Here is a 13,037-nt window from a genome sequence, read left to right on the forward strand (position 1 = left end):
GGATTTCAATTAGATTTTTTTATGTAAATATTTGGACTTGAATTTTTACACTTAACCAGAATTTTTGAATCTGAATTTGAATTTTTGAAGTAGAATTTCTGAATTTGAATAACTTTTTTTTTTCACTTTATATTTCTGAATCCGAATTTTTGAATTTGAATTTCTGGATTGAAATTATATTTTTATATATATATATATATATATATATATATTTAGACTTGAATTTTTACATTCAACCAGAATTTCTTATTCAGAATTAGAATTTTTTTAATTAGAATTTTTAAATATTTGAATTTTAGTTTTTGCATTTGAACATTTGGACTTGAGTTTTTTCATTTAACCAGAATTTTTGAATCAGAATTAGAATTTTTGAATTAGAATAACTGAATTTGAATCAAATTTTTGACATGCAAAATAAAATGTAATAAATAAAAAGTAATACTTTTTTAAATTTAGATTTGGTGTTGAAATGTGACCCACTCAAAAAAAAAAAAAAAAAAAAAAATTTTTTAAATAAAAATAAATAAATAAAATAAAATATAATATAATAATAAAATCAAATAAGAATCAATTGGTTCATCAGTTGGTTGGTTTGTGAATGAAGAGTTGATGAAGTGTGTGATGAGGGTCCACTGGTGTCCCTCAGTATCTGTACATGTGATAGGTGCTGACCCAGGACGATGGAAACGCCCAGGCCGGAAATCTCTTTAGTAAAGACTCCAGCGGCTCTGAGCGCCGGTCCGGACCGAAGAAATAATGAGAGGAGATGGCCAGAGAGATCAGACCCTCGTCAGGAGGCACGTCTGAGGACCGGGACGGCTGAAAGACCGAAAAACATAAATATATATATGCTTCAATAAATGCTTCTGCTCTGCTGCATTACATTAGGCCATGTCTCAAACTCACCTGGATCTCAAACCAGAAGCTCCAGGTCGGAGCGTCCAGACCGTGAGAGTAGAAGATGAAATATTCTCCGCTCAGGTCGAACTGCGGCGTCCCGTCACCGAACGACCAGCCGATCAGAGTCGCGCCCCCTTCAGGACGCAGATACAGAGACATGTGACTCGGACCTGAAAGAGAACAGCACAAACACACTGACTCAATCTAATTAAATCAGTTTTTAATGAACCTCAAAAAATCTAACAAAACACAAAAAGTAAATGCATATTTAGAAGGCTGTTTAAATAATGTTAGTGATGTCTTATTATTATTAGTGCAATAATACAATAATTGTACAATGACAAATTATTATTTTATACTTGATTATATGCAAATATTCGTCATAAAATGTGCAAAAAATTTTAATTAAAAAAAAATTAAACTAATTTTAATTAATAAATTATCAAAAGCCATTATTATTTTTGATTATCAATGTATATGTATATATAAATATGATCAATATTGTATATTTCTCTAAAAATATGTATGGATTATTGAACCTGATTTTTTTCAATGAATTTTAATTTCTACATGTTTTTTGTTTACAACTGTTTATTGAATTTTCTTCAACCCATCCCACCCTTGGTAGACTTCCAAAAGAAATTACAATTTATGCCTTAAAAATAAATTAATAAATAATAATAACAGAATAACAATGAATGAATTTTTTTTTTTTTTTTTAAAGATGACAACATTAAAAGCATTTTTATATTTTTAAAACAAGTTTATATTTTTATTAGCTTTATTTATGTATAATAAATTTATTTCTAATATACAACAATTAATCCAATCTTGTATAAAGATTAAAATGTATAAAGAATACATTTATTGACTATTTATTATCAAAATATTATTTTATATATATGACAAATATTAACATTTTTAATTTATTTTTATTGATACATTTGTTACAATAAAATGAGTTTTACGATTCTTCTGATGTAAAAAAATTTTTTTTGAATAAAGTTGATTAAATACAAAATTAAATATGTTTACATTTTAAAATAAAAATATACTGTATTATAATATGCAATATAATTTTATAATTTATATTGTATATTTCTCTATAAATGTGTAAAGAATAAATTATATACAAAATGTAAATATTAGATATATGATTTGCATTTCTAACAAACTAGTTAAAAAATAAGTTTAAATAAATATAAAAAAAATTTATCATAACAAACTAGCTGTAAAATAAAATATTAAAAATTACATATTTGTAATATAATACTAATAAAATTTTATAATACAAAATTCTAACTTAAAGCAGTTTAAGTTATCGACAATTATAATTTATAAAATGTTCTATGTATATGAAAAATGTTTTATTTATATATAATAACAGTATTAATAATAAACAACAATTAAATGTAAAAGTAATACAGTTTCAGTAGTTAAAAAAAAAGTTTATTAATTGATTAATTATTGATTTGATGACTTTTTGGATTTGAATTCCTTAATTTGAAATTTTAATCTGCATTTGCTAAATTTCACTTCTGGATTAGATTTTTTTACATTTTAATTTCTGAACCTGATTTTTTAAATGTTTAACTTATAACTTCTACATTTGAATTTTCAATTGGATTTCAATTTCTAAATCAGATTTTTTTCTAATATTTAATTAGCTGGATTTGACATTTGGAAACAGAATTTGCGAATCTGAATCTTTCACTTACAATTTTTAAAAACTAAATTGCTAAATTAGAATTTTTACATTTGATTTTTTTTTTTTATTAGATTTTTTTTATTTGAATATCTGGATTTGCATTTTTAAAATAGAATTGTGTGGAGCACAAATTTCTGAATCGGAATTAGAAGTTCTGAATTTTAATCTGAATTTTAAAATCACAATAAAAAAAGTTTATTATTGATTACAGCATTTTATTGTATATATATATGACAAATATTAAAATATTTTTTATAATTTTTATTAATACAAAAAAATGGTTAAATTAAAATCTATTTTGTGATGTAAAAATATGTTTTTGAAGAATAAATTTATCAAAAGTCATTATGTTTCATGAAGATTCTTCCTCTTAGGTTCTAGATAAAATGCTCCTGAATTCTGACCTTTGGCCTCGAAGCTCATTTTAACGGTTCCCCATTCGGTGTCCTGTCTGGATAAGAGCCGGAACTCCAGCGGAGCTCGAGGAGAGACTTCAGGAGCCGGAAGATACCAGTTCTTCCTGAAACGAGAGAGAGCCGAGGTTAACTGAGGAGCTGAAGCACACAGAGAGCAGCAGAGATCTCCATCAAACTCACTTGACCAGGAATTTGACGGGCAGGAACCAGGGGAAGCCGCAGTAGGGCAGCTGGTCAGAGCAGCGGGTGCGGATGCTGTCGTTGATCTGCGGGACGTGAGGCGTGATGTGCTGCATGCCGCTGTAATCCAGACTGTTGATCCATAACCCCGAGTCGGAGCGCTCCACGGAGCCGTCCAGAGCGTGGAACACACGTGTGCTGTGCTGAAACACAGCCACAATTCATCCATAAAAATATTACACATTTTGTGTTAAAGCAGACACTTGACTTACAAAAAAGGCAATTATTTATTCTGGATTTATTTTAATGACAAGTAAGTTGGATTAGTTGTACCTGGACAAAGACGCGTTTGGGTCGAGGGCTGGACGGATCGGCTGAATACGGGAAGAACAGACCACAGCAGACCAGAACAAACATCAGCGCAAACACTGATCCCAGACCAGACAACATCCGCTTCGTACTGCAGCTCAGATAGATGAAATGCATCTGGAGAGACACACACAGAGAGGTATCAGTGTATGCTGGAATAAGATCAAAGTCCAAATCATTGGTTGTTTTATTTTGAATTAGAATTTTTTGGATTTGAATTCCTGATATTAAGAATCAGAATTTTTGATTTGTAAAATTATTTAAAAAATAAAATAAAATAATAAAAAATGTATGTGCAGTACCAACACCTTCTCATTCGTGTGTCCAAACTTTTGGTCTGTACTGTAGTTTTCTCAAAAACACAAACATGTAATTCACGTTGCTTGCATATTATTGTAGCCCAATATGTGACCCTGGACCACAAAACCAGTCATAAGGTTAAATTTTACAAAACTGAGATGTATACATCATATGAAAGCTCAATAAATAAGCTTTCTATTGTTGTATGGTTTGTTAGGATAGGACAATATTTGACCGAGATACATCTATTTGAAAATCTGGAATCTGAGGATGCAAAAAAATCACAATGCTGAGAAAATCACCTTTAAAGTTGTCCAAATTCAGTTCTTAATACATATTACTAATCAAAAATTACATTTTGATATATTTACAGTAGGAATTTTACAAAAAATCTTCATGGAACATGATCTTTACTTAATTTCCTAATGATTTTTGACATAAAAGAAAAATCAATAATTTTGACCCATACTATGTATTTTTGGCTATTGCTACAAATATACCCCAGCGACTTAAGACTGGTTTTGTGGTCCAGGGTCACATATGTGCGGATTACAATGTAGCCATTAATGTTTTTAAGATACTGAAAAATGCACAAATGTCAGGGCACGTCAAAACTTCTTCAGGGCCCCAAAACACCCTCAGACCCCAGAGGGTTAAAGATGGGTCGTGGCTGGGTCTTCCAACATGACAATGACCCAAAGCACACAGCCAGGAAAACCAAGGAGTGGCTCCGTAAGAAGCATATCAAGGTTCTGGAGTGGCCTAGCCAGACTCCAGACCGAAATCCAATAGAACATCTTTGTAGGGAGCTGAAACTCTGTGTTGCTCAGCGACAGCCCCGAAACCTGACAGATCTACAGTAGAGAAGATCTGTGTGGAGGAGTGAGCCAAAATCCCTCCTGGAGTGTGTGCAAACCTGCTGAAGAACTACAGGAACCGTTGTTAAATAAAAGTAGGGCTGTGCGATATGGACAAAAGAAACCTATCGCGATTTTCTTGAACAGTATTGCGATTTCGATTTTAATCACGATTTTGACACAGCCGTGTTTTACAGTGAGAATCTAAAACATACTTTTTTTTAAAGGAAAACAATTAGATCTTTATCAAAGACCTGTAACATGTCTCTAAAACAGAAGGCGGGAAAAAAAATCACCTAGCAGGTGAAAAAAGTTAGGAGCACCAAAAAAAATATAGGCGCACCCAATTTCATTTTAGTAATGCACTGATCTTGATTCTTCATGGCCGATTCTGACTGCAGATGTTTTACAAGCACATGATCAAAGTAGGCTACTCTTTCAATATTCAAAGTGCAAATAGAGACCGAATTTTTCAAGCATGATACAGAACTATAGACAACTGCACAACTTATTAAAGCCCACATACTAATAACTGCCTAGATACGTTATGTAGCCTAATTTGCGCACATTGAGTCGCCGCTCTCTAAACGCGAGATATTAAAATTGCTTTTGAATGCGCGTCTGCGTTTTACTTTTGGTTTTGTTTTAACGATCGTGCGAGACTCTCAGCGGCGCTGAGCGTGCATTCTACAATAAAAGAGATTTTTATAACAAAACCATTTGAAATATGGGAGGACACAAACAGGATTTTGAAAAGCACGTCCCCAGTGGAAATTACACCCCTGTGTGAGTGGATCTCTGCCGCTGAGTTATCATCTGATGTGAATGAATGCAGTGTTGTACAGTATATGGACACGGAGGCGCCAGAATTGAATCTGACAGAATGTACACTATAGCACGAAATATATTATATTACTTCAAAAGCGGTTTGTGGAGAGCTTTTATTTTTCACAATCGAAAGAGAGAATGGCGAAGCTGTCACTGTATCAGCTCACAGCAGTCTGTGCAGTAGTTAGGCTAGCGAAAGTTTTGTAAAGAAATGAAACCAAGTCGGACCACAACAGTTTCTCGCACTCGCACGAATGCTCCCAAATATAATTTATATAAATCACGCAGATTTTGGGAGCATATGCGACCAAAACGATCACAATTTCGAGCCCTACCTAGTAAAGGTAGAACAAAATGTCTTTAGAACAGACCTATGGCAAAAAGTAAGTATGTGTGTGCGTATGTGCGTGTGCGTGTGTTTGAAAAAACAACAACCCAGACCACAGTGTCCCACATAAAAACAATTAGAACACTGACAGAGTCTATAGCTGCTTTCTGCTAAGAAAACCAAACCACCATGACCATTTCTGGTTTCAAGCATGAACGTTGGCATGTTCTTGCTCTCTGTTTAGGCGCGCTGTGTTGTGATCGGTTCTTTTTATTTTTAGATCCTGTCTCTCACAGTGGAAATGCACCTATGATGAAAATTGTACACCCCTCCATGATTTCTAAGTGAGAGAACTATATATATATATATATATATATATATATATTAGGGCCGGGACTTTAACGCGTTAATTTAGATTAATTAATTACACAAAAATAACGCGTTAAATTTTTTTAACGCATTTTAATCGCACTTAATTTTGCACCGCGGAACGTTTCTCACTGGATGAGATTCAGCGGACCAATTATACTGGAGCACCAACTAGCGTTCAGACCAAGCGTGCCGTAGGTGTCCTGAAAAGTGAAGCCAAAAGTTTTCGATCGCCCCCCGGTGGCTGGCTGCAGTATAGGTCAGAAACCCCGCCCTCTCCATGTAATCTAATGGGACGTGAGCCAAACTAAATAATCGAATTACATGGCAAATAATTTTTTTCCAAAGGTGATTTCCATCGTGTGAGGTAGTTCTTATAATGCTGATTCATGCTCAGGTGTTCGTTTTTCTAATAAGTTTGCTTTTAAGTAGTTATTTGATGCTATAAAAACGGGGTGTGGTGTCATGATTGTGATCATGCGATAGGGTCTGCGGGAGTTTGGGCGGGACTTTGACACCGCGGCTCCGCCTCACGACACTACTGCGCATGCTCTGGCTCCAAACGAACCTCTACTGCGCATGCTCTGGCTCCAAATGACGTAACTTCCCCCAAGATGGTAGCGGCCATATTGAGCTGTTTTGGCTTCACTTTTCTATAGTGGAAAGAAGCGGAAACGCGTTGTCCATCTTTTTTTACAGTCTATGGTTCAGACAAAGGAATGCGCATATCACCGCAGCACATCGAGCCTCAGGTATCACCTCAATGCTTTTACAGAAGTTCTACCTACCTATAGGGTACCTGAATTTCTGAAATGTAGGCTAGTATATTTCTAAATATCCCAGTGTTTCCCCTACCATTATCTTAGGGGGGCGCGTTTACAATGTCTCCTCCAAGAAAACACGGACTGGATCGCGGACTCCATTCATAAAAACCGAATTTACTATAGCGCGGAATGCCACGTAAATTCGTCGATTTTTGGATTGATAAATCAAAAGTTGGTCTGTCACTTAATTCAAATCGCGATATGGACTAGTGTCTGAAAACTGAAATGCAAAAAGACAGTTTTAATATGAATCCTGCATGTACCGTTTGCCCGTTGTATGTTAGAATGGCAGAGACGCGTTTTTTTTTTTTTTTTTTTACTGCACGCGTGATGCTCCCGTTAATTTTTGGCATTTGCATCTCACATGAACAGATAGACTCTATCTCCAAAGCTTCCGTCAGTGTCACTTTTACCATTTCATTTGAGAAAACTAGCATCATATCATACTTTACACACAGAAACTTAACGGCAACCAGTCAAAATAAAAGTACGGTTTAACATGAAACAGAACAATATTCCTATTTAAATAATTGACAAAAAACAATATATATGATAAAAAATAAATATAACAACAAGATTAACCACTTAATTGTAGAAAAAAATACTACGATTATTATTTAAATGTTAAATTATTATTATTTATTGATTTTAACAGCAAACCACTGTTTGTTTGCCAAAAATTAAAAAGGTTTATTTTTCATTTGATTAAAAATAAATAAATGTTTATGCTTTCATTTGATTATGAGAAAAATTAAAACACAAGAATTTCTTTAAAAAAAAATAGCAAAAAATTGTAAAGCCCTATTGCTCAAAATGTTAAAATAGAGATTTTTTTTTTTTTTTTACTGAAATAAATGTTTTCGTTATTACACAAAGTAGGGTAAAGTACCGAGAAAAAAAAAGTATGGAAACCTAGAGGAAACACTGTATCCTATTGCTACACTTAATGGCAATATTGCACTGGTCTGTTGGACTTGGTTGAACAAAAATAAACAATATTTTGTTGCTTAAGCTTATGTATTCAGTCATTATTCAATGGTATACTAAAAATCCATATGAAAAAACTTACTTCTCACTGTTCTCAGGTCAAATATTTATATGCGATTAAAATGCGATTAATTTCGATTAATTAATTACAAAGCCTCTAATTAATTAGATTAATTTTTTTAATCGAGTCCCGGCCCTAATATATATATATATATATATATGTGACCCTGGACCACAAAACCAGTCATAAGGTTAAATTTTACAAAACTGAGATGTATATATCATATGAAAGCTCAATAAATAAGCTTTCTATTGATGTATGGTTTGTTAGGATAGGACAATATTTGGCCGAGATACATCTATTTGAAAATCTGGAATCTGAGGGTACAAAAAAATCAAAATACTGAGAAAATCACCTTTAAAGTTGTCCAAATTAAGTTCTTAACAATGCATATTACTAATCAAAAATTACATTTTGATAGGTTTACAGTAAGAATTTTACAAAAAATCTTCATGGAACATGATCTTTACTTAATTTCCTAATGATTTTTGACATAAAAGAAAAATCAATAATTTTGACCCATACAATGTATTTTTGGCTATTGCTACAAATATACCCCAGCGACTTAAGACTGGTTTTGTGGTCCAGGGTCACATATATATATATTAGTGGTGGGCCGTTATCGGCGTTAACGTGAGACTCTTATTGGGCGATAAAAAAAATATCGCCGTTAATCTATTCTCAAAGTTGGGTTGGGAGCTGGGTCTAAACTACGTAAACTATGATGACTTTGACCTTGATATTTTAGCGTGGATGACGTATATCTAGTCAAATTGCACTGGAGAACGAGTCTTCAACTTCTGTGAAATTACCACATCAAATGAGACGTGCAAACATGGATGTAGTTATGAAGCCGCTTCAGGGCAGGTGCGTTGCTAGACCCTTTTTACTGGGGCACGTGAGTTAAAATTTACTTTGATAATCCCGAAATAAAGACATTAAACTATATGCAACAACTGAATTGACGCTTCTAAAAGCAACGCAGTTTAATGGAAGACTATGCACGCAGAAATCCATGCCCGTGCGCGTCTGTGTATTTAACGGCAACACGCACGTCGTGCAGCCTTTTGCGCAGAACTACTTGGTTACACAAGTTTGTATAGGTAATTATGTTGTAAATGCAATTGTCAAGCAGTTTGTGATGCATTTTGGAAACAGGAGATGAGCGCCTGATCTAATGCGCCACCTGGCCCGTTCTTGAAGACTTACTTTTAGTCATTATTTGGGTAGCACACATATTCTGAATGCCTTCAGCAGAATTCAAACTAGCCATTTTAATCTAGATTAATCTAGATTAAAAAAATTAATCTATGCCCACCCCTAATATATATATATTAGGGCCGGGACTTTAACGCGTTAATTTAGATTAATTAATTACACAAAAATAACGAGTTAAAATTTTTTAACGCATTTTAATCGCACTTAGTTTTGCACCACGGAACGTTTCTCACTGGATGAGATTCCACGGACTGATAATACTGGAGCACCAAATAGCGTTCAGACAAGATGCGTCCGTCCTAAATAGTATTGTATGTCCCAAATCGTAGTATGTTTAAAAAGGTATTCCAAAGATTCCCGGATGGTCTACTACTTAACGATCAATGCACACTCTTAACGGCTAATATTGCAGTCAACACACTGCGCCGTGAACGAGGATTCGATTAGAACTACAAACACACATACAAAGTGTTAAAAAACTACAAACATGGAGGATATGCCCGACCAACGGACAGGTAGAGAAAGGGGTTTGAGTGATAAATAATCAGTGTGTAACCTGATAAAAAATATTTTTAAAATGTTATCCGCGTTATATTCCATGTGCAGCAACATTTATAAGGATAGGTTTGGTCATTAACGTTTAAATGCATAATTAAGCAAACACAAGAGCAGAGTTCTCGGCATGAAAGACTCGTTAAAGAACGTACCTCTTGCTACACTTAATGGCAATATTTCACTGGTCTGTTGGACTTGGTTGAACAAAAATAAACAATATTTTGTTGCTTAAGCTTATGTATTCAGTCATTATTCAATGGTATACTAAAAATCCACGTAAAAATCTTACTTCTCACTGTTCTCAGGTCAAATATTTATATGCGATTAAAATGCGATTAATTTCGATTAATTAATTACAAAGCCTCTAATTAATTAGATTAAATTTTTTAATCGAGTCCCGGCCCTAATATATATATATATATACACACACACACACACACACACACACACACACACACACAGTACAGACCAAAAGTTTGGACACACGAATGAGAAGTGTCCAAACTTTTGGTCTGTACTGTATGTAAAAAAAAAAAAAGTAAAAAAAATGTTTTATTTCTGAACCTGATTTTTTTTTTTTTTTATAATTTCTACATTAGATTTTTTTTGGTATTTCAATTTCTGAATTAGATTTTTAAAAAATTATTTGAATAGCTGAATTAAAATTTTTTAATCAAAATTTTTTACATTTAAATTTCTGAATTTGAATTCGATTTTTTATTTGAATATTTGGATTTACATTTTTAAATTAGAATTGTTACATTTAACCAGAATTGAACTAGAAGTTTTTAAATCAGAATTTGAATTTTTGAATTAGGATTTCTGAATTTGGATCTGAATTTTGAATCACAATTTTTTAATCTGAATTTATGAGTAAGATTTTTTTAAATTTCTGACTTCTTCATATTCTTGCATATTTGGACTTGAATTTTTAAATTTGACCAGAATTAATTTTGGACCAGAATTTTCGAATCAGAATTAAATTTGTTTAATTAAAATGTCTGAATTTTGAATCACAATTTTTGAATCTGAATTTAAAACATTTCTAAATCAGAACATATGAATTTAAATTTCTGAATTAGTTTTTTTTTTTATTTGAATATTTGGACTTTTTATTTTACTGAATAATTTAAATTTAACCAGAATTTCTAAATTTAAATCTGAATCTTTGAATCAAATTTTTTGAATCACAATTTATTCATAAGAATTATTTACATTTCTGAATCAGAATTCTTTTTAGATTTTTTGCATTTGAATATTTGGGTTTGAATTTTTAAATCAGAATTAACATTTCTGAATTTGAATTTAATTTTTTGAATCTGAACTAATAATATTTTAATTTCTGAATTAGATTTTTTTAATTAAAATTTTGAATTAGATTTATTTTTTTTCATCAGAATTTATGAACTATAATTTCTAAATGAATTTATCAAATTTGAATCTAATTTTTTTTTTTTTTTGGTGAAAAAAATTGTGAATTTCAATCTTTAAATTAATTCTTTTTAATTTTAAATTACATTTTTTTTTGAATCCCTATGTTACAGTTAGTCTGTATGACTCACAAGATATGAAGACAGAATGACGGTTGCGAGGGTAATGAGTGAAGCCATGATGACATCAGGCGGGATCTCAGTTCCGCTGCGGCCCAGGATGGGTGTGAAGATCTCAAACACCACCCAGATGAGGAACATGATGTGGACGTACGGCACGGAGAGACCCAACAGATAAAGGACGGAGTATTGCAGAGACGCTCCTAAACAAACACACAGATGAAGATCAGCACTGACTTCTGCTGTGAGACTCAAACACAATCATGCTGGAGGATCTGACCTCTGGCTCTGAAGTGTTTAGTGAGCAGCAGTTTGCTGGCGAGAGGGAAGACCACCATCATCATGGGCACATACGCCGAACACAAGCCGCGCTGAGTGAGGAAGAGCAGCGCACAACACCACAACAGCAGACTGACGTCAAAGAAGCGCTCCGACAGATCCACGCCGCTCACACCCTGACAGACACATGGAGACACCACATCAAATCTATGACCATTGGCACAGAAATATTGCAACATTGATAATAATCAGAAATGTTTATTGAGCAGCAAATCAGCATATTAGAATGATTTATGAAGGATCATGTGACACTGAAGACTGCAGTAATGATGCTGAAAATTCACAAAAAAACATTTCTTTGAATTTCTGAATTTGATATTTTTTTAATTTAAATATTTGCATTTGCATTTTTTTTAACCTGAATTTAAATCTAAATTTTGAATTACAATTTTTGAATCTAATCTTATACATAAGAATTTTTGAATTTTTGAATCAGAATTTTTTAATTTGATTTTCTTTCTTGAATGTGAATATTTGGAACCAGAATTTAACCAGAATTTGAATTTTTGAATTAATATTTCTGAATTTGAATTCTAAATCACGATTTTTGAATCTGATCTTATAAGAATTTTAAAATTTCTGAATCAGAATTTTTAAAATTTGAATTAGATTTTTTTTTATTTGAATATTAAATAAACAAACAATTGCAAGAAATAAAGTCAGAATTGCGAGTTTAAATTATGCAATTCTGACTTAATAACTCGCAATTGTAAGTTTATATCTCAGAATTCTGACTTTATGACTCACAATTGCGACTTTATTATATCATGCAATTCAGACTTTATAACTCGCAATTGTGAGATCATATCTCACAATTCTGAGAAAAAAAAGTCAGAATTGCAAGTTTATATGAATTGTTAGAAGTTGCAATAACCTTTTTAATTATTATTTTTTTTATTTATATTTATATTTAAAATTCTAATAATGTTTAATTATTTTTACAGTATTTTTGATTTTTTGGATTTAAATAGCTGGATTTTAAATTTTGTTTAAAGTTTAATTTTTAAATTAGAATTTCTTTTTTTTTTTTTTTTTTTTTATTGCCAACAAATATACTATTTACAGGTGATACATCAAAGGCCAACAAAACATACATGACTGTAAACATGATTTGTGTGTGCATGTGAGTGTGCGTGTAAGTGGTAATTATAACTGTGTCGAGGTTGGAACACAAGGGAACATGTAGAAAAGTACCACAGACATAATAAAAAAAATAATAAAAATGATGATAGTAGTATTAACAAAAAT

At 32.3% G+C, this 13,037-nt stretch overlaps 1 protein-coding gene across 1 annotated transcript in view; it reads right to left on the reverse strand.

Moving 5' to 3' along the window:
- Positions 1–504: 504 nt before the first annotated feature.
- Positions 505–13,037, reverse strand: part of ermp1 (endoplasmic reticulum metallopeptidase 1) — a 32,416-nt gene continuing 19,883 nt past the window's right edge. Inside the window, exons 9-15 of the mRNA XM_073824648.1 lie at positions 11,731–11,905; positions 11,463–11,653; positions 3,538–3,690; positions 3,205–3,407; positions 3,013–3,128; positions 907–1,070; positions 505–819 (exon numbers count right to left, since the gene is read on the reverse strand). Of these exons, the coding sequence (XP_073680749.1) occupies positions 643–819; positions 907–1,070; positions 3,013–3,128; positions 3,205–3,407; positions 3,538–3,690; positions 11,463–11,653; positions 11,731–11,905 (1,179 nt within the window). The 3' untranslated portion in view covers positions 505–642. The remainder of the gene's footprint in view (positions 820–906; positions 1,071–3,012; positions 3,129–3,204; positions 3,408–3,537; positions 3,691–11,462; positions 11,654–11,730; positions 11,906–13,037) is intronic.

Source organism: Garra rufa, chromosome 19 (assembly GCF_049309525.1).
Source record: "Garra rufa chromosome 19, GarRuf1.0, whole genome shotgun sequence".
In the NCBI taxonomy this organism is placed as follows: Eukaryota; Metazoa; Chordata; class Actinopteri; order Cypriniformes; family Cyprinidae; genus Garra; species Garra rufa.